We start from the raw sequence: 23151 nt of genomic DNA, 5'->3' as shown, positions 1-23151 counted from the left end.
CTGATGATGCTTTTAAGCCAAAAAGAGAGAGAGGTAGCAGTTGCTTTTTGACCTCTCCTTTTACCAGAATAAACAACAAACAAGGAAGATGTTCCTTTGTAGCCTCTAAATAGAATTTTAGAGCACGAACTACATCCAAATTGTGCAACAAACGTTCCTTCTTTGAAACTGGATTCGGACACAAAGAAGGCACAACTATCTCCTGGTTAATATTTTTGTTAGAAACAACTTTCGGAAGAAAACCAGGTTTAGTACGCAAAACCACCTTATCTGCATGGAACACCAGATAAGGAGGAGAACACTGCAGAGCAGATAACTCTGAAACTCTTCTAGCAGAAGAAATTGCAACCAAAAACAAAACTTTCCAAGATAATAACTTAATATCTACGGAATGTAAGGGTTCAAACGGAACCCCTTGAAGAACTGAAAGAACTAAATTGAGACTCCAAGGAGGAGTCAAAGGTTTGTAAACAGGCTTGATTCTAACCAGAGCCTGAACAAAAGCCTGAACATCTGGCACAGCCGCCAGCTTCTTGTGAAGTAAAACAGATAAAGCAGAAATCTGTCCCTTCAAAGAACTTGCAGATAATCCTTTCTCCAAACCCTCTTGTAGAAAGGATAGAATCTTAGGAATTTTTACCCTGTTCCATGGGAATCCTTTCGATTCGCACCAACAGATATATTTCTTCCATACTTTATGGTAAATTTTTCTAGTTACAGGCTTTCTAGCCTGAATAAGAGTATCAATGACAGAATCTGAGAACCCACGCTTTGATAAAATCAAGCGTTCAATCTCCAAGCAGTCAGTTGGAGTGATGCCAGATTCGGATGTTCGAACGGACCTTGAACAAGAAGGTCCCGTCTCAAAGGTAGCTTCCATGGTGGAGCCGATGACATATTCACCAGGTCTGCATACCAAGTTCTGCGTGGCCACGCAGGAGCTATCAAGATCACCGAAGCACTCTCTTGATTGATCCTGGCTACCAGCCTGGGAATGAGAGGAAACGGTGGGAACACATAAGCTAGGTTGAAGGTCCAGGGCGCTACTAGTGCATCTACTAGAGTCGCCTTGGGATCCCTGGATCTGGACCCGTAGCAAGGAACCTTGAAGTTCTGACGAGACGCCATCAGATCCATGTCTGGAATGCCCCATAATTGAGTTATTTGGGCAAAGATTTCCGGATGGAGTTCCCACTCCCCCTGATGAAATGTCTGACGACTCAGAAAATCTGCTTCCCAATTTTCCACTCCTGGGATGTGGATTGCAGACAAGTGGCAGGAGTGAAGCTCCGCCCATTGAATTACTTTGGTCACTTCTTCCATCGCCAGGGAACTCCTTGTTCCCCCCTGATGGTTGATATATGCAACAGTCGTCATGTTGTCTGATTGAAACCTTATGAATTTGGCCTTTGCTAGTTGAGGCCAAGCCTTGAGAGCATTGAATATCACTCTCAGTTCCAGAATGTTTATCGGGAGAAGAGATTCTTCCCGAGACCATAGACCCTGAGCCTTCAGGTGTTTCCAGACCGCGCCCCAGCCCACCAGGCTGGCGTCGGTCGTTACAATGACCCACTCTGGTCTTCTGAAGCTCATCCCTTGGGACAGGTTGTCCAGGGTCAGCCACCAACGGAGTGAATCTCTGGTCCTCTGATCTACTTGGATCGTCGGGGACAAATCTGTATAATCCCCATTCCACTGTCTGAGCATGCACAGTTGTAATGGTCTTAGATGAATTCGCGCAAAAGGAACTATGTCCATTGCCGCAACCATCAAACCTATTACTTCCATGCACTGCGCTATGGAAGGAAGAAGTTTTGATTTTCTGGCTTCTGTCAGAAAAATCTTCATTTCCAAGGAGTCTATTATTGTTCCCAAGAAGGGAACTCTTGTTGACGGGAATAGAGAACTTTTTTCTACGTTCACTTTCCACCCGTGAGATCTGAGAAAGGCTAGGACAATGTCCGTATGAGCCTTTGCTTGTGGTAGAGACGACGCTTGAATCAGTATGTCGTCCAAGTAGGCTACTACTGCAATGCCCCTTGGCCTTAGCACCGCTAGAAGGGACCCTAGTACCTTTGTGAAAATTCTTGGAGCAGTGGCTAGTCCGAATGGAAGTGCCACAAACTGGTAATGCTTGTCCAGAAAGGCGAATCTTAGGAACCGATGATGTTCCTTGTGGATAGGAATATGTAGATACGCATCCTTTAAATCCACCGTGGTCATGAATTGACCTTCCTGGATGGTAGGAAGAATTGTCCGAATGGTTTCCATCTTGAACGATGGGACCTTGAGAAATTTGTTTAGGATCTTGAGATCCAAAATTGGCCTGAATGTTCCCTCTTTTTTGGGAACTATGAACAGATTGGAGTAAAACCCCATCCCTTGTTCTCCTAATGGAACAGGATGAATCACTCCCATTTTTAACAGGTCTTCTACACAATGTAAGAATGCCTGTCTTTTTATTTGGTCTGAAGACAATTGAGACCTGTGGAACCTTCCCCTTGGGGGTAGTTCCTTGAATTCCAGGAGATAACCTTGAGAAACTATTTCTAGCGCCCAAGGATCCTGAACATCTCTTGCCCAAGCCTGAGCGAAGAGAGAGAGTCTGCCCCCCACCAGATCCGGTCCCGGATCGGGGGCCAGCATCTTCTTGGCCTGCTTACCTTTGTTCCAGCCTTGCATCCGTCTCCAGGCTGGCTTGGTTTGAGAAGAATTACCCTCTTGCTTAGAGGATGTAGAATTTGAGGCTGGTCCGTTTCTGCGAAAGGGACGAAAATTTGTTTTATTTTTAGCCTTAAAAGACCTATCCTGAGGAAGGGCGTGGCCCTTTCCCCCAGTGATGTCTGAAATAATCTCTTTCAAGTCAGGGCCAAACAGCGTTTTCCCCTTGAAAGGGATGTTAAGCAATCTGTTCTTGGAGGACACATCCGCTGACCAAGACTTCAGCCAAAGCGCTCTGCGCGCCACAATAGCAAAACCTGAATTTTTCGCCGCTAATCTAGCTAATTGCAAAGTGGCGTCTAAGGTAAAAGAGTTAGCCAACTTAAGTGCTTGAACTCTGTCCATAACCTCCTCATAAGAGGATGCTTGATTGAGCGACTTTTCTAGTTCCTCGAACCAGAAACACGCTGCTGTAGTGACAGGAACAATGCATGAAATTGGTTGTAGAAGGTAACCTTGCTGAACAAACATCTTTTTAAGCAAACCCTCTAATTTTTTATCCATAGGATCTTTGAAAGCACAACTATCTTCTATAGGGATAGTGGTGCGTTAGTTTAGAGTAGAAACCGCCCCCTCGACCTTGGGGACTGTCTGCCATAAGTCCTTCCTGGGGTCGACCATAGGAAATAATTTCTTAAATATAGGGGGAGGGACAAAAGGTATGCCGGGCCTTTCCCATTCTTTATTTACAATGTCCGCCACCCGCTTGGGTATAGGAAAAGCTTCGGGGGGCACCGGGACCTCTAGGAACCTGTCCATCTTACATAATTTCTCTGGAATGACCAAATTGTCACAATCATCCAGAGTAGATAACACCTCCTTAAGCAGAGCGCGGAGATGTTCCAATTTAAATTTAAATGTAATAACGTCAGGTTCAGCTTGTTGAGAAATTTTTCCTGAATCTGAAATTTCTCCCTCAGACAAAACCTCCCTAGCCCCTTCAGACTGGTGTAAGGGCATGTCAGAACCATTATCATCAGCGTCCTCATGCTCTTCAGTATCTAAAACAGAGCAGTCGCGCTTTCGCTGATAAGTGGGCATTTTGGCTAAAATGTTTTTAATAGAATTATCCATTACAGCCGTTAATTGTTGCATAGTAAGGAGGATTGGCGCACTAGATTCACTAGGGACCTCCTGAGTGGGCAAGACTGGTGTAGACATAGAAGGAGATGATGCAGTACCATGCTTACTCCCCTCACTTAAGGAATCATTTTGGGCAACATTATTATCAGTGGCATCATTGTCCCTACTTTGTTTGTCACATTCATCACATATATTTAAATGGAGAGGAACCTTGGCTTCCGAACATACAGAACATCGTCTATCTGATAGTTCAGACATGTTAATAGGCATAAACTTGATAACAAAGCACAAAAAACGTTTTAAAATAAAACCGTTACTGTCTCTTTAAATTTTAAACTGAACACACTTTTTTACTGAATATACGCAAAAGTATGAAGGAAATGTTCAAAATTCACCAAAATTTCACCACAGTGTCATAAAGCCTTAAAAGTATTGCACACCAAATTTGAAAGCTTTAACTCTTAAAATAACGGAACCGGAGCCGTTTTTACATTTAACCCCTATACAGTCCCTGGTATCTGCTTTGCTGAGACCCAACCAAGCCCAAAGGGGAATACGATACCAAAATATGCCTTCAATAAGCTTTTTCAGTGGATCTGAGCTCCTCACACATGCATCTGCATGCCTTGCTTCTCAAAAACAACTGCGCATTAGTGGCGCGAAAATGAGGCTCTGCCTATGACTAGAAAAGGCCCCCAGTGAAAAAGGTGTCCAATACAGTGCCTGCCGTTTTTTTAATAAAATTCCCAAGATTAAAATAACTCTCCAAAGTTATAAACCATTAAATATGCTTATAAAGTAATCGTTTTGGCCCAGAAAAATGTCTACCAGTCTTTAAAGCCCTTGTGAAGCCCTTTTATTCTTATATTGAAAATTAAGAAAATGGCTTACCGGATCCCATAGGGAAAATGACAGCTTCCAGCATTACCAAGTCTTGTTAGAAATGTGTCATACCTCAAGCAGCCAAAGTCTGCTCACTGTTTCCCCCAACTGAAGTTAATTCCTCTCAACAGTCCTGTGTGGAAACAGCCATCGATTTTAGTAACGGTTGCTAAAATCATTTTCCTCTTACAAACAGAAATCTTCATCTCTTTTCTGTTTCAGAGTAAATAGTACATACCAGCACTATTTCAAAATAACAAACTCTTGATAGAAGAATAAAAACTACATTTAAACACCAAAAAACTCTGAGCCATCTCCGTGGAGATGTTGCCTGTGCAACGGCAAAGAGAATGACTGGGGAAGGCGGAGCCTAGGAGGGATCATGTGACCAGCTTTGCTGGGCTCTTTGCCATTTCCTGTTGGGGAAGAGAATATCCCACAAGTAAGGATGACGCCGTGGACCGGACACACCTATGTTGGAGAAAAAGGAGTTATCCTCATATAAATTAGGGCCTTTGTGTATAGTCGTATAATCTGATGTGCACTTAGGGGCTCCCACGAGCTTCTTCTCTAGTAAATGCACATTTATTCACACCAGGTGATCACTACTACTACAGTGATTGGCGATTAAAACTTATTTAAGGGTTTTATTGTAAAGAAGGGCTTCTAGGCTTTAAAGTTCCTAGAGACCCCCTCAATAAAAAAACGTATTAACATTTTAATAAACTAGGTTGTAAACAAAAGTGTGCATGCTTTTTTTTTCTAAACTCTATAGTTGCCCTAAAATAAATTAGGGCCATTTGGTATATCTATATATAACCCGTATTGCACATAGGGGCTCCCATGAGCCTCTGCTAAACAAAATGCACATTTATTCATGCAAGGTGATCACTATTACAACACTGGATTTAAAACAAGAGAACATGGGGTATCGAGGCCTTTATGATCACATTACAGTCATGTAGAGACCCTCTTGTCACAAAATATGTTTTTTTTGTTTTGTTTTTTATAAACTTGTACTACATTTTGTGCCCACAAGGCATACACCATTGGAAAGGGCAGGGGATTAACTTTCTGCTGTCTTGGGGGTTTGTAAAAGTTAAGTGAGCTGAGATTGAGGGTTTTTGTATGTACCCCCTGATCCAGCTCCCTTCTCATAGTTAAAGGACCACTAAAGTCAAAATTAAACTTTCATGATTCAGATAGAGCTTGCAATTTTAGACAACTTTCCAATTTACTTCCATAATAAAATTGTGCAGTTTTATATTCACACTTTCTGAGGCACTAGCTCATACTGAGCATGTGCAAGAGTTCACAGTGGATAAATATATGCATTTCGTGATTGGCTAATGGCTGTCACATGAAACAGGGAGTAGAAAATGTAAACAAATTTTGTAATTTGTGAGGAAAATAATCCACTACTCATTTGAAATTCAGACTAAACACCATTGTCTTGTTATTGTGTATTTGTTGATTAGGCAATTGCACTGTATTTAACGGTCCTTTAACTATACTTGCTAGTGGAAAAAACAAATCTGGTAATTAGTCTTATATTTGTAGTCACGGAGACCCGATTATTATTCTGCACTGGTGCTGCAGTAACCTATTCCTCTACGCTTAAAGGGACAATATATATATATATATATCTATATATATATATCTATCTATATAATTTCATTTCCTATAAAGTGTTTTTCATTGTATTCTAGCTGAATTCACATGGATAAACCTAGTTGATTAGTGAGTGAACAATGAGTATCTAGGTATGCATAAAGTATTCCTTTTTCACACTGAAATAAAATATCTTTCTGGGAACAAAAATGTTTTTACATGTATAACGACTGCTGTATCAGATGTGTGATATTGTATTTATTGCATATTGTATAAGCACACATGACCCTTTAATACTGCATTAGTTTCTATAAACCCGTAATAATATGAAGAGGTGTATGGTGAAAATTTGAGGTCTCCTTATTGTTAGTGTAGAGAGAGCTAACGGGTAGTGCTCCCACATGTCATTAGCGGCAGAGATCCTGAATATCAGTCATTGTCGCTCTAGTTACAGCGCTTGCTCTGCTTACTGGTGAGGGATAGGGAAGGGTTTTATTTCCCACTGGTGTTTATCCAGTTCTCATTACTCCCAATTCTGCAGCTGGTGCTTTGTTAACAAAGAAGCTCATGAGCTAAAGCTGGCAGAATATGCTTTTGCTTTATAGGTCGGAACTGTAAAGCAAAGCCATGGAACGCAGAGGTCAACTTTATTACCCAAGGTCTGTTATGGGTTAATGGATCAGGTCCGATTCTCATAATTTTTTTCTTTCATGATTCAAATAGAGCATGTAATTTTAAGCAACTTTCTAATTTACTCCTATTATCATTGTTTCTTCGTTCTCTTGCTATGTTTATTTAAAAAGCAGAAATGTAAAGCTTTTTTGGTTCAGAACCTGGGTAGTGCTGGCTGATTGGTGGCTAAATGTAGCCACCAATAAGCAAGCGCTATCCAGGATTCTGAACCTAAAATGATAGCAAGAGAACAAAGAAAAAGCGATAATAGGAGTAAATTAAAAAGTTGCTTAAAATGACATGCTATATCTGAATCATGAAAGAAAAAAAACATAATTTATGCTTACCTAATAAATGTATTTATTTACGGATATGGCGAGTCCACGGAATCATCAATTACTAGTGGGAATATTACTCCTGGCCAGCAGGAGGCGACCAAGAGCACTACAGCAAAGCTGCTATATATGTCACTTCCCTTACCCATAACCTCCAGTCATTCGGCCGAAGGAAAAAGTAAAAAGAAGATAGCATAAAAATATAGAGGTGCCTGAGTTCTTAGAAAAAACAGAATTTATGTTTACCTGATAAATTACTTTCTCCAACGGTGTGTCCGGTCCACGGCGTCATCCTTACTTGTGGGATATTCTCTTCCCCAACAGGAAATGGCAAAGAGCCCAGCAAAGCTGGTCACATGATCCCTCCTAGGCTCCGCCTACCCCAGTCATTCGACCGACGTTAAGGAGGAATATTTGCATAGGAGAAACCATATGTTACCGTGGTGACTGTAGTTAAAGAAAATAAATTATCAGACCTGATTAAAAAAACCAGGGCGGGCCGTGGACCGGACACACCGTTGGAGAAAGTAATTTATCAGGTAAACATAAATTCTGTTTTCTCCAACATAGGTGTGTCCGGTCCACGGCGTCATCCTTACTTGTGGGAACCAATACCAAAGCTTTAGGACACGGATGAAGGGAGGGAGCAAATCAGGTCACCTAAATGGAAGGCACCACGGCTTGCAAAACCTTTCTCCCAAAAATAGCCTCAGAAGAAGCAAAAGTATCAAATTTGTAAAATTTAGAAAAAGTGTGCAGTGAAGACCAAGTCGCTGCCTTACATATCTGATCAACAGAAGCCTCGTTCTTGAAGGCCCATGTGGAAGCCACAGCCCTAGTGGAGTGAGCTGTGATTCTTTCAGGAGGCTGCCGTCCGGCAGTCTCATAAGCCAATCGGATAATGCTTTTAATCCAGAAGGAGAGAGAGGTAGAAGTTGCTTTTTGACCTCTCCGTTTACCAGAATAAACAACAAACAAAGACAAAGTTTGTCTGAAATCCTTAGTAGCTGCTAAGTAAAATTTGAGAGCACGAACTACATCCAAGTTGTGCAACAAACGTTCCTTCTTTGAAACTGGATTAGGACACAAAGAAGGCACAACTATCTCCTGGTTAATGTTTTTGTTAGAAACAACTTTTGGAAGAAAACCAGGTTTAGTACGCAAAACCACCTTATCTGCATGGAACACCAGATAAGGAGAAGAACACTGCAGAGCAGATAATTCTGAAACTCTTCTAGCAGAAGAAATTGCAACCAAAAACAAAACTTTCCAAGATAATAACTTAATATCAACGGAATGTAAGGGTTCAAACGGAACCCCCTGAAGAACTGAAAGAACTAGGTTGAGACTCCAAGGAGGAGTCAAAATTTTGTAAACAGGCTTGATTCTAACCAGAGCCTGAACAAAGGCTAGAACATCTGGCACAGCTGCCAGCTTTTTGTGAAGTAACACAGACAAGGCAGAAATCTGTCCCATCAAGGAACTTGCAGATAATCCTTTTTCCAATCCTTCTCGAAGGAAGGATAGACTCTTAGGAATCTTAACCTTGTCCCAAGGGAATCCTGCAGATTCACACCAACAGATATACCAAATTATGTGGTAATTTTTCTGGTTACAGGCTTTCAGGCCTGAACAAGAGTATTAATAACAGAATCTGAGAACCCTCGCTTTGATAAGATCAAGCGTTCAATCTCCAAGCAGTCAGCTGGAGTGGGTCGAACGGACCTAGAACAAGAAGGTCTCGTCTCAAAGGTAGCTTCCATGGTGGAGCCGATGACATATTCACCAGATCTGCATACCAAGTCCTGCGTGGCCACGCAGGAGCTATCAAAATCACCGACGCCCTCTCCTGATTGATCCTGGCTACCAGCCTGGGGATGAGAGGAAACGGCGGGAACACATAAGCTAGTTTGAAGGTCCAAGGTGCTACTAGTGCATCCACTAGAGCCGCCTTGGGATCCCTGGATCTGTACCCGTAGTAAGGAACTCTGAAGTTCTGACGAGAGGCCATCAGATCCATGTCTGGAATGCCCCACGGTTGAGTGACTTGGGCAAAGATTTCCGGATGGAGTTCCCACTCCCCCGGATGCAATGTCTGACGACTCAGAAAATCCGCTTCCCAATTTTCCACTCCTGGGATGTGGATAGCAGACAGGTGGCAGGAGTGAGACTCCGCCCATAGAATGATTTTGGTCACTTCTTCCATCGCTAGGGAACTCCTTGTTCCCCCCTGATGGTTGATGTATGAACTTGGCCCTCGCTAGCTGAGGCCAAGCTTTGAGAGCATTGAATATCGCTCTCAGTTCCAGAATATTTATCGGTAGAAGAGATTCTACCCGAGACCAAAGACCCTGAGCTTTCAGGGATCCCCAGACCGCGCCCCAGCCCATCAGACTGGCGTCGGTCGTGACAATGACCCACTCTGGTCTGCGGAAGGTCATCCCTTGTGACAGGTTGTCCAGGGACAGCCACCAACGGAATGAGTCTCTGGTCCTCTGATTTACTTGTATCTTCGGAGACAAGTCTGAATAGTCCCCATTCCACTGACTGAGCACGAACAGTTGTAATGGTCTTAGATGAATGCGCACAAAAGGAACTATGTCCATTGCCGCTACCATCAAACCTATCACTTCCATGCACTGCGCTATGGAAGGAAGAGGAACGGAATGAAGTATCCGACAAGAGTCTAGAAGTTTTGTTTTTCTGGCTTCTGTCAGAAAAATCCTCATTTCTAAGGAGTCTATTATAGTTCCCAAGAAGGGAACCCTCGTTGACGGAGATAGAGAACTCTTTTCCACGTTCACTTTCCATCCGTGAGATCTGAGAAAGGCCAGGACAATGTCCGTGTGAGCCTTTACTTGAGGAAGGGACGACGCTCGAATCAGAATGTCGTCCAAGTAAGGTACTACAGCAATGCCCCTTGGTCTTAGCACCGCCAGAAGGGACCCTAGTACCTATGAGAAAATCCTAGGAGCAGTGGCTAATCCGAAAGAAAACGCCACGAACTGGAAATGCTTGTCCAGGAATGCAAACCTTAGGAACCGATGATGTTCCTTGTGGATAGGAATATGTAGATACGCATCCTTGAAATCCACCTTGGTCATGAATTGACCTTCCTGGATGGAAGGAAGAAGTGTTCGAATGGTTTCCATCTTGAACGATGGAACCTTGAGAAACTTGTTCAAGATCTTGAGATCTAAGATTGGTCTGAACGTTCCCTCTTTTTTGGGAACTATGAACAGATTGGAGTAGAACCCCATCCCTTGTTCTCCTAATGGAACAGGATGAATCACTCCCATTTTTAGCAGGTCTTCTACCCAATGTAAGAATGCCTGTCTTCTTATGTGGTCTGAAGACAACTGAGACCTGTGGAACCTCCCCCTTGGAGGAAGCCCCTTGAACTCCAGAGAATAACCTTGGGAGACTAATTCTAGCGCCCAAGGATCCAGAACATCTCTCGCCCCAGCCTGAGCGAAGAGAGAGAGTCTGCCCCCCACCAGATCCGGTCCCGGATCGGGGGCCCGCATTTCATGCTGTCTTGGTAGCAGTGGCAGGTTTCCTGGCCTGCTTTCCTTTGTTCCAGCCTTGCATAGGTCTCCAGGCTGGATTGGCTTGAGAAGTATTACCTTCCTGCTTAGAGGACGTAGCCCTTGGGGCTGATCCGTTTCTGCGAAAGGGACGAAACTTAGGTTTATTTTTGGTCTTGAAAAGACCTATCCTGAGGAAGGGCGTGGCCCTTGCCCCCAGTGATATCAGAGATAATCTCTTTCAAGTCAGGGCCAAAGAGTGTTTTCCCCTTGAAAGGAATGTCAAGCAATTTGTTCTTGGAAGACGCATCCGCTGCCCAAGATTTTAACCAAAGCGCTCTGCGCCACAATAGCAAACCCAGAATTTTTTCGCCGCTAACCTAGCCAATTGCAAGGTGGCGTCTAGGGTGAAAGAATTAGCCAATTTAAGAGCACGAATTCTGTCCATAATCTCCTCATAAGAAGAAGAATTACTAATAATCGCCTTTCCTAGCTCATCAAACTAGAAACACGCGGCTGCAGTGACAGGGACAATGCATGCAATTGGTTGTAGAAGGGAACCTTGCTGAACAAACATCTTTAGCAGACCTTCTAATTTTTTATCCATAGGATCTTGGAAAGCACAACTATCTTCTATGGGTATAGTGGCGCGCTTGTGTAGAGTAGAAACCGCCCCCTCGACCTTGGGGACTGTCTGCCATCAGTCCTTTCTGGGGTCGACTATAGGAAAACAATTTTATAAATATGGGGGGAGGTACTAAAGGTATACCGGGCCTGTCCCATTCTTTACTAACAATGTACGCCACCCGCTTGGATATAGGAAAAGCTTCGGGGGGCCCCGGGGCCTCTAAGAACTTTTCCATTTTACATAGTGGTTCTGGAATGACCAGATAATCACAATCATCCAAATTGGATAACACCTCCTTAAGCAGAGCGCGGAGATGTTCCAACTTAAATTTAAAAGTAATCACATCAGGTTCAGCTTGTTGAGAAATGTTTCCTGAATCTGAAATTTCTCCCTCAGACAAAACCTCCCTGGCCCCCTCAGACTGGTGTAGGGGCCCTTCAGAAACCATATCATCAGCGTTCTCATGCTCTACAGAATTTTCTAAAACAGAGCAGTCGCGCTTTCGCTGATAAGTGGGCATATTGGCTAAAATGTTTTTGATAGAATTATCCATTACAGCCGTTAAATGTTGCATAGTAAGGAGTATTGGCGCACTAGATGTACTAGGGGCCTCCTGTATGGGCAAGACTGGTGTAGACGAAGGAGGGGATGATGCGGTACCATGCTTACTCCCCTCACTTGAGGAATCATCTTGGGCATCATTTTTACTAAATTTTTTTATGACATAAAATACATATAGTTAAATGAGAAGGAACCTTGGTTTCCCCACAGTCAGAACACAATCTATCTGGTAGTTCAGACATGTTAAACAGGCATAAACTTGATAACAAAGCACAAAAAACGTTTTAAAATAAAACCGTTACTGTCACTTTAAATTTATTACTGCAATTGCGAAAAAGTATGAAGGAATTGTTCAAAATTCACCAAAATTTCACCACAGTGTCTTAAAGCCTTAAAAGTATTGCACACCAAATTTGGAAGCTTTAACCCTTAAAATAACGGAACCGGAGCCGTTTTTATATTTAACCCCTTTACAGTCCCTGGAATCTGCTTTGCTGAGACCCAACCAAGCCCAAAGGGGAATACGATACCAAATGATGCCTTCAGAAAGACTTTTCTATGTATCAGAGCTCCACACACATGCAGCTGCATGCCATGCTGTCCTCAAAAACAAGTGCGCCATACCGGCGCGAAAATGAGGCTCTGACTATGATTAGGGAAAGCCCCTAAAGAATAAGGTGTCAAAAACAGTGCCTGCCGATATAATCATATCAAAATACCCAGAATAAATGATTCCTCAAGGCTAAATATGTGTTAATAATGAATCGATTTAGCCCAGAAAAAGTCTACAGTCTTAATAAGCCCTTGTGAAGCCCTTATTTACTAGCTTACCGGATCCCATAGGGAAAATGACAGCTTCCAGCATTACATCGTCTTGTTAGAATGTGTCATACCTCAAGCAGTAAGAGACTGCACACTGTTCCCCCAACTGAAGTTAATTGCTCTCAACAGTCCTGTGTGGAACAGCCATGGATTTTAGTTACGGTGCTAAAATCATTTTCCTCATACAAACAGAAATCTTCATCTCTTTTCTGTTTCTGAGTAAATAGTACATACCAGCACTATTTTAAAATAACAAACTCTTGATTGAATAATAAAAACTACAGTTAAACACTAAAAAACTCTAAGCCATCTCCGTGGAGATGTTGCCTGTACAACGGCAAAGAGAATGACTGGGGTAGGCGGAGCCTAGGAGGGATCATGTGACCAGCTTTGCTGGGCTCTTTGCCATTTCCTGTTGGGGAAGAGAATATCCCACAAGTAAGGATGACGCCGTGGACCGGACACACCTATGTTGGAGAAAATAACTGTCTTAAATAAAGGGTGGGCCGAGGACTCACCATATCCGGAAATTAATACATTTATCAGGTAAGCATAAATTATGTTTACTTTCCTAAGATATGGTGAATCATCAATTACTAATGGAAATCAATACCCAAGCTAGAGACAGGTAACCTAAACAGAAGGTACCACTGCTTGAAGAACCCTTCTCCCAAAAACAGCTTCCGTTGAGGCAAACTATCTAATTTGAAAAATGCGGAAAATTTTTATTAGAGAGAACCAAGTTGCAGTCCTGCAAATCTGATAAACAGAAGCTTCAGTCTTGAAAACCCAAAAAACAGATACAGCCCTAGAGAAAGAGCTGTCATTCTCTCAAGAGGCTGCTGTCCAGCAGTCTCATAACCAAACGATCATACTTCCAACCAAAAGGAAAGAAAAGTATCTGTACCAAACAGAAAACTGGCGAAAATCTTTAGTCGCCTGTAAAAAGAAATTAAAAACACATACAACATCCAAGTTTTGCCACAACGTTCCTTATGGAAAGGAGGATTGGGACAAAGAACAACAAGTTCCTATATAATATTCCCATCAGAAACAAGTTAGAATGAAAACCTAACTTAATATGAAGAACCACCTTATCTGCAAGAAAGATAAGATAAAGCGAAACACACTGCCAAGCTGAGAGTTCCGAGACTCTCCGAACAGAAAAGATAGCCTTCTGAGATAACACTTAAAATCTATAGAATGCATCACCAAAAGAACGAGGTTAAGACAAGGTTAAGGCTCCAAGGGGGAGCAACTGACTTTAAAGACGGGTCTGATTCTGACCAGGCCTGAAAAAAAGATTGCACATCTAGCACGACCGCCAGGATGCATAAGAGCAAAATAGACAAAATCGAATCTGACCCCTCAGAGTACTGACTGTCTCCAGACATCCTAGAGACAAGACAAAATTCTATGAACCTGACTCTACTCCAAGAGAAGCCCTTGGATACACACAAATAAGGAAGAACGCCATATTCTACGGCTATCCTTCTAGAAACAGATAAGCAAGCCTGAGTCATGGTCTAAATTCATGGATTCCCACGCTAAACAAAACCAAGTGTTAAATCTTCAAGTAGGCAACATCAGAGATTTAAGATTGTAGAAGTCCACGAGCCTTGTGACATGCCTCCATCGAGTCTTGAACTCAGGTCTCTCAGAACTAGATGAAGATGAAGAAAGGGACCCTGACTCAGAAGGGCCTTCCTCCGGTACAGTCGCCAAGTGTAGAGACTACATCACCCATAGGGCTGCATACCAGATTCTGCGAAGCCACGCAGAGGCTATGAAAATCCCCGCCGCTCTCTCCTGTTGAATACGAACAATGACTCGTGGAGGGAAAACAAACGGAGGAGAAACAGGAATGCCAGAACATATATTCAGAGCGGTCAGAGGATCACTCCGTGAACCGTGAGAAGAAACTGGGCGTTCTGCCTAAACGCCCACAGAGACCAACTCCGGACCCCCCTTCGAAGGTTTACCTAGAAAACACCTCTGGAAGGAGAACCCACTCCCCGAGAGGAAATATCTGTCTGTCCAGAATCCGATTTCCAAATGTCCACCCCTGAAAAGGAGACGACAGACATCAAATGTGAGCTTCTGCCCACTGAACAATCCAAGCCACCTTCTATATGGCTAAGGAACCGCCAAGCTATCACAGAATTGATAATCGCTCTCCACAGAGCAGACACTTCCGAGTCCATAATCTCAATAAGACACAGACAACATACCAGCCCAGCAGGTTGGCATCTGTGGGCACATCACCCAGGAATATCTCCAGAAGCACGCTCCCTGAAATATATATTTCTGAAAAAATACTATGGTAAAGAGATCTATATCTATCCTTCAAGACAGATTCAAAAGTTCTCCATTTTATGGAAAATAGCAAAAGGAATGAAGTCCATGGAACCCATAAAACCAAATCCCTCCAATATCGATTTACTTAAAAGTGAAGTAAATGCAGCTGCAGGAGGTCCGAACTCCCAACCTACTGGTTGAAAATGGCTAAGCCATCTACCGGACAACTAAAACTTGCTGTTGGCTGGGCATTAGACTGAAGAGCAAGGAAAAGGAAAAAATCCTTGAGTCTAAAAAGTCCACCCATGAAGATGGAACAAGGAAAAACTTCTCTAGGTTCATATCCCCTCCATGGGAGAGTGGATAAATCTCTTGAAAAAGAGACAGATCGAAGAAAGGATGACACCTGAACCATTAGCACCAAAGACCAGCACCTGAGGGTGGAATAGAACTCTCAACCTTCTGCTTACCAAGCAGAAGTGCTAGCCTCTAAGCTATGACAGAGAGACAAACCCTTGAACCAGGACCCAAAGTCTCTTTTTTGGCTGCTGAACCCATAAACTAGAGAAGATCCCAAAACATGGGAACCATAAACACACCTCCCCCTCCGGTCCATGTTCTTATTAACACACCCAGAACTAAAAGAAAATGGATATTACCTTGAAATTCAGCAAGAAAATTGAGATAATACCCAGATCCCGTTCCCAGACAGAGACTGGAAAGAAAAGAACGTCCTGAACCCTGTTCAAGGAAAGATTCTCATCGTACCTGGATTTCAGATACTCAGAAAGAGAAATCTGCATTAGGGAAAAATCTGAAACTGGTCTAAAAGACATAACAAAGAGAGAGGAAAAAGGAAAATATTCCTTTAGTCTTACCCTCTTGAAAAGTGATAGAAAAACTCTATTCACTTGCAATTCAGAGGGTAATCCCGACAGACCAGGTCCAAACAAGGACTTAAAAAGGAAAATGTTTGAATTGTGGAATTGGAGGAAACATAAAAATGTAATCTGCCACTGCAGAACTATGAAGCCTAGACTGTACCACTAAGCCACAAGTAGGCTTCTCAGCCAAATAGCTGTAATGCCCGGCAGGTTAGGATAGCAAGTCCAATAAGACAAGAAAAGAACAATGAAATCTCCAGCTTCCATATCCATGGATCCGTAAAAGAGCAGCTACCCTCCATAGGGATCCTCCCTTCTAGGAAAAACCTATAAAGGCCTGGAGACAGGGAGAAAGATATCCCTAGCTTCTCCTACAGCTGTGCAAATTTCGTTAGAAATCTTTCCTCAAGGAAAGTAACATCATAAAAATGATCAAGTTTACAAAGACTTCCAAGGGTTGACAGGAATATCTATGTTGTCCAAGTAGCTAAAACCTCCTATAAAGTATGCGAGGTGTGCGAGCATACATCTGAAGATGATGACTTCAGCATCAGAATAAGGAATTATACTATAAAATTTGAGATTTCACCCTCTGAAACTACCGGCAAATCCCCCTTGTTCCAAACTTAAGGGATTGAACAGCCTGTGTAGCAGAATGTGGAACAGAACCTTACTATCGGAATCAGAAATGTCCTCTTGTGTTTAATCAGTAGGAAAGAAAAACAGAAAAAAATTGCAGATATCGCCGAACATACCTGAGCTGTAAAATCTGCCGGCAACTATCCTCCTACAGGAGAATTAGGAGAACGGCATTGCCTAGACAGCCTCATTCTGGGAGACATAATGGCTCAAATGAAACATTTAACTTTAATTCATAAAATATGTAACCGAACAGTTAGAGACAACTCCTTTGAATCCCAAAAGAGAACAAAACATGTGAATATATAGGAACAGGCCACTGTTTCAATTTCATGAATAATATCCCCAGGACACAATATGTATCTTAAGCTACATTATCCCAAAAAGTCTAATACAGAATTATTACCACTAACTACAGTGGAAACTAACATAATATGCAACTAACATAATGTGCAATCCTCCTAGGGCACTACTACACACAGAGGAATACCATGAACATTTCCACAGAAAAACGGTATTTAATAGGGCAAACAATGTACACACTATCAAGTGCAAACTCCAGAAGGAGCCGCTCCTAGACCTAGCTTTTTTCAACTAAGAGGAAGTAAAGTTCTGATCAAGCCGGAGAAATAAAAAGGGGTGTGTTCACATGAACGGCTCAGAAAAGCCTAACATGGCGCATCTCCGCCTCTTTAAGTGCGTCTTACAGTTAATTAAAATGGTGTTTCACAAATAAGGGTAAGGGAAGTGACATATATAGCAGTTTTGCTGTAGTGCTCTTTGCCTCCTCCTGCTGGCCAGGAGTGATATTCCCACTAGTAATTGATGATTCCGTGGACTCACCATATCTTAGGAAAGAAATTGGGTTTAGTGTCCTTTTAAGTAATTGGTGGTTAATTCTTGACATGGAGCATTAACTTCAAAAATCACTAACATTAAGCAGACTTCAAAAATGTCCATCAGAAATATAATATATATATATATATATATATATATATATATATATATATATATATATATATATATATATATATATATGTATGTATGTATATACAGTACATATATATATATATCAGCAGCAATCTGACATGTATAAAACATACATCCTACATGTAAACTGGGCCGTGTACAGCTCAATCCTCTGACAGAACCATTTCATTTTGTCCACTCTGTTAAGATATATAGAGAAGCAGGGTGCCCTGCTGATCACAATGCGGTTAAGCCAAGTCACTCTAAGAATAGTGGAAAATGTAATCTTAAAAAGAAAGCTGTAATTCCCATATATTATACTCCTTAATTAGCACACAAAAATCCTCTGTGCAGTTACAGGTTTTTCATATCCCACCTAATATGCACCATATACGCTGACATTATACAGATATAAATGTGTAAAAATAAAAAACTCTCTTTTGTTATAACATTTTATTTATAAAAAAAAATTACCTTTCTTCTATGTTTATTTTGTGCAATATGGTTAAACACATAGTTAAATTTGTGTACCTGACAAGGTCATGAGATGCTCCTGAGCAAGGTATGGACAGTAATTGGTGGATATGTACATATGACGCATCTGACTGGTTCACTGATAATGGATTTCTCAGAAGCAGAAATGCATTGTGCCTAGGTGCATTACTTTATGTGTTTAAAACCTTTACAGGTAGAGTTGCCACCCAGCCGGTATTTTACCGACACGGCCGGTATTTTTAAGGTTCATTTCAAAGTAGAAAATAAGAAATAAATATTGAAAGAAAGCCCCTGTCAAAGTGAAACTTCTGAGTGTGATGAATACCAGTTATAAACAAATGGTCATTTAAAATCAGTCCTATCAGCTTTAGTTTTTGAGTTATGCTGTTTAATTATTTATGCAACTTTATGTTAATTAGCATGGCCGGTATTTTCTTCCAAGAAAGGTGGCAACCCTATTTACAGGAGTTAGACAGATTAGTAAAAAAAATTGTTTAAAAATAAAATTCTCAAACAAGCTTTATGTACCTTTAAATACTACAAGAAACATGTTCCAGAGAGTTTCATACCAAATGAAAAGAAAATAATAAAAAATAGATAAAAGTAAAAAGGCCCATGAAAAGCAATACAATTTACTAATTAAAGTGTATATATATATATATATATATATATATATAGATATATATATACATACACACATATCTATATCTATCGATCTATCTATATATATATATATATATATATATATATATATATATATATATATATATATATATATATATATATATATATATATATATATATATATATAGTGTTCACTAAACTATAAACATATACACAAATAAATAGTGAAAATGCCAAAACAATTGTGTAAAACTAAATAAAAGGATATAGTCCTTCAATCCCACAGGTTGAGGTTTATTCTACATTATTTTGGGTGCCGAGTTAATCCTGTAAATAGACTACAGGGGGGAAAAAGGAAAACAGACAATAGTGAAGTTCATTTAAACAAAGCAATATTTGTATGAGTGGTCAGGTACTCACACACTATAACTAAGCTGTTAGGGGCGAGGCAGGAGGGTATCAGGCCCCTCGGCACTCCCTCTTGTTATACATCTTCCAATTATGCAGAGAAATAACACAGAAAACAGACAATAGTGAAAAACTTTTTTTATAAAGCGTAATATAGTCTAATTCACTGGTACTCACACAGCAACAAGCTATAACTTAGCTGTAAGTGGTTAAGCAGGTAGGTATTTAGCTCCTCAGCTTCCTCTAGGGAAAACAGAAGCTCATAAGCATAAAATATTTATTAAAAACAACATAAGATTTACAGGACAAAGGACAATACTGTGTACAGGCATTACAGCTCAGTAACATTATCATGAACATACAACACGCACAATGAACTGAAAAGCGGAATAGTCAAGAACCCAGCAGCAGTAACCACTTACAGCTAAGTTATAGCTCCTTGTTGTGCGAGTACCAGTGCATTACACCATATTCCCCTTTATAAAAACATTTTTCACTATTGTCTGTTTTCGGTGTTATTTATCTGCAAGATTGGAAGACCTACAACAAGAGGGAGTGCCGAGGGGCCTGATACCCCCTTGCCTAACCACCAACAGCTGAGTTATAGCTCAAAAGCATGTGAGTACCTGACCACTCATACAAATATTGCTTTGTTAAAATGGACTTCACTATTGTCTGCTTTCCTTTTTTCTCCTTAGGTCTATTTCCAGGATTCACTCAAAAGAATCTGGAGGAAATCTCAATCTGTGGGATTGAAGGACTATATCCATTTACTTTTATTTTATATATATATACACACACACACATATACATACAGTATCCCAAAAAAGTAAGTACAGCCCTCACATTTTTGTAAATATTTTATTATATCTTTTCATGTGACAACACTGAAGAAATTACACTTTGTTACAATGTAAAGTAGTGAGTGTCAATTTGCTGTCCCCTCAAAATAACTCAACACAGCCATAAATGTCTAAACCGTTGGCAGCAAAAGTGAGTACACCCTTAAGTGGAGATGTCCAAATTGGGCCCAAAGTGTCAATATTTTGTGTGCCCACCATTATTTTCCAGCACTTCCTTAATCCTCTTGGGCATGGAGTTCACCAGAGCTTCACAGGCTGCCACCGGAGTCCTCTTCCACTCCTCCATGACGACATCACAGAGCTGGTGGATGTTAGAGACCTTGAGGATGCCCCACAGATGATCAATAGGGTTTAGGTCTGGAGACATGCTTGGCCAGTCCATTACCTTTACCCTCAGCTTCTTTAGCAAGGCAGTGGTCATCTTGGAGGTGTGTTTGGGGTCATTATGTTGGAATACTGCCCTGCGGCCCAGTCTCCGAAGGGAGGGGATCATGCTCTGCTTCAGTATGTCACAGTACACGTTGGCATTCATGGTTTCCTCAATGAACTGTAGCTCCCCAGTGCCGGCAGCACTCATGCAGGCCCAGACCATGACACTCCCACCATCATGATTGACTTTAGGCAAGACACACTTGTCTTTGTACTCCTCATCTGGTTGGCGCCACACACGCTCGACACCAGCTGAAGCAAATAAGTTTAACTTGGTCTCATCGGACGACAGGACATGGTTCCAGAAATCCATGTCCTTAGTCTGCTTGTCTTCAGCAAATTGGTTGCAGGCTTTCTTGTGCATCATCTTTAGAAGAGGCTTCCTTCTGGGATGACAGCCATGCAGACCAATTTGATGAAGTGAGCGGCATATGGTCTGAGCACTGACAGGCTGACCCCCCACCCCTTCCACCTCTGCAGCAATGCTGGCAGCACTCATATGTCTATTTCCCAAAGACAACTTCTGGATATGACGCTGAGCACGTGCACTCAACTTCTTTGGTCGACCATGGCGAGGCCTGTTCTGAGTGAAACCTGTCATATGAAACCGCTGCATGGTCTTGCCCACCGTTCTGCAGCTCAGTTTCAGGGTCTTGGCAATCTTCTTATAGCCTAGGCCATCTTTATGTAGAGCAACAATTCTTTTTTTTTAGATCCTCAGATAGTTCTTTGCCATGAGGTGCCATGTTGAACTTCCACTTACCAGTAAGAGTGTGAGAGTGATAACACTAAATTTAACACACCTGCTCCCCATTCACACCTGAGACCTTGTAACACTAACGAGTCACATGATACTGGGGAGAGAAAATGGCTAATTAGGCCCAATTTGGACATTTCCACTTAGGGGTGTACTGACTTTTGTTGACAACGGTTTAGACATTAATGGCTGTGTGTTATTTTGAGGGGACAGCAAATTTACACTGTTATACAGGCTGTACACTCACTACTTTACATTGTAGAAAAGTGTAATTTCTTCAGTGTTGTCACATGAAAAGATACAATAAAGTATTTACATAAATGTGAGGGGTGTACTTTTGTGGGATACTGTATATAGTGAAAATGTCCATAATGCAGTTGCTGATGATTTGCTTCTGAGCCCACAGCTTCACGCTACTTTACACTGTACAAAGCTGCAAAATGGCATTTTTTAAAGGGCCATTAATAGTAAAAAAAATGACATACGCTCATTAGTTAGAGCACGTCATTTTATCAACATTGACCCAGCTGTGTAACTAGCGCTGCTGATTGACTCAGAGTCAGTTTCTGCTCAGGAGCGGCAGTTTTTCTGCAGTTTACAAGCATTACTTTACCTATGTTTAATAAAAAACAAGAAAACAAAAAAACATTTGGGGGTTAAACACATAGATTTACAGGATCAATAGTGATGAAATTACATCCTCTAACAAATGCAAGCATTTCCTATCTTCACTATAAAGTCTCTTTAAATGTAGTAGTCTGATGAATCATTCCCCCACACACTTCAGATTTCTTTCAATCTCTGGATCTTTAATTATTAAAAGCAGCAGTATTGCACCTACCTGATCTGGGGAGGGTTTGTGATTGGTTTGGTTGGACTGGGCTGAGGATTTCATGTGGTCTCCCTCGTAATTATCGGCCATCAACTTCATCCTGTTCTGTGTCTGGAAAATAAAAATAAAAAATTAAATAAAGCAACTTAAAATGTCTCTAAACAACAGCACACACCCCAAATTTTTTTCAAGGGGATTACTGGGATACTCCTTCCTCAATATTTTTTTCAGAATTAGATTATATTAGTTTGTAATAAAAAATGCCATATAGACACCCTATAACCCAATGCCATGACTCCATTCACAGTGAGAAAATGATAATCCTTTGTGTGATCCGGAGAAGACATACAAAGCAGTTTGTCACTCTATCTCACAGTGTTACTTGACTAGACACTAGAAACCATTCAAAGGAGGGCTACTACATGGTCTAGAAAATAAAACCTACAAGGAAATACCTTTTCATCTTAATACATATAGCTCATAGGAGTAGCACCACCCCCTTAAATTGTAACTGACCAGCACTAGCTGCTGCAGCCCACTGGGAAATCGCCTGATGTCCTGGTAGGCCAAACCGGCTTTGTCTATATTACTCCATGACCTATGTAACCCTTATCTTCCAAAATGCCCCTCTACATTACTCCCTGACCTAATGTCAACCCTTATCCTCCAGAATATCCTCCACTACATTACTTCCTGAACTTTGTAAACCTTTATCTTCTAGAATACCCCATCTACAATACTACATGACTGATGCCAACCTGTATCTCCCAGAATAACCTCACTACATTACTTTCTGAGCTATGTAAACCTTTATCTTTCAGAATGCCCCCACTACATTACTCCCTGACCTATGTCAACCATTATCTTCAAGAATACTCCCACTGCATTATTCCCTGACTTATCTATGTTAACCGTTATCTTCCAGAATACCCAACTACATTACTCCCTGACATATGCAAACCTTTATAACCCAAAATACCCCCACACTGCATTACTTCCTGACCTGTGTAATCCACTATCTTCTAGAATATCCCCACTTGATTACTCCATGTAAACCTTTTATCTTCCAGAATACCCTATCTACATTACAACCTGATTGATGTCAACCGTT

The 23151-nt window shown here is 41.3% G+C and overlaps 1 protein-coding gene across 4 annotated transcripts in view; it reads right to left on the bottom strand.

The window, feature by feature from the left end:
* Nucleotides 1-23151, bottom strand: part of ERC1 (ELKS/RAB6-interacting/CAST family member 1) — an 871748-nt gene that overhangs the window by 121408 nt on the left and 727189 nt on the right. For all 4 annotated transcript variants that reach the window (XM_053718843.1, XM_053718844.1, XM_053718845.1 and 1 more), the window contains one exon: nt 22050-22151. In XM_053718843.1, the coding sequence (XP_053574818.1) occupies nt 22050-22151 (102 nt within the window). The remainder of the gene's footprint in view (nt 1-22049; nt 22152-23151) is intronic.

The sequence above is a fragment of the Bombina bombina genome, chromosome 6, assembly GCF_027579735.1.
Source record: "Bombina bombina isolate aBomBom1 chromosome 6, aBomBom1.pri, whole genome shotgun sequence".
NCBI classification, from domain to species: Eukaryota; Metazoa; Chordata; class Amphibia; order Anura; family Bombinatoridae; genus Bombina; species Bombina bombina.
Note: the sequence above shows the minus strand (reverse complement) of the source record. Positions and strands in the feature narration are given on the sequence as shown.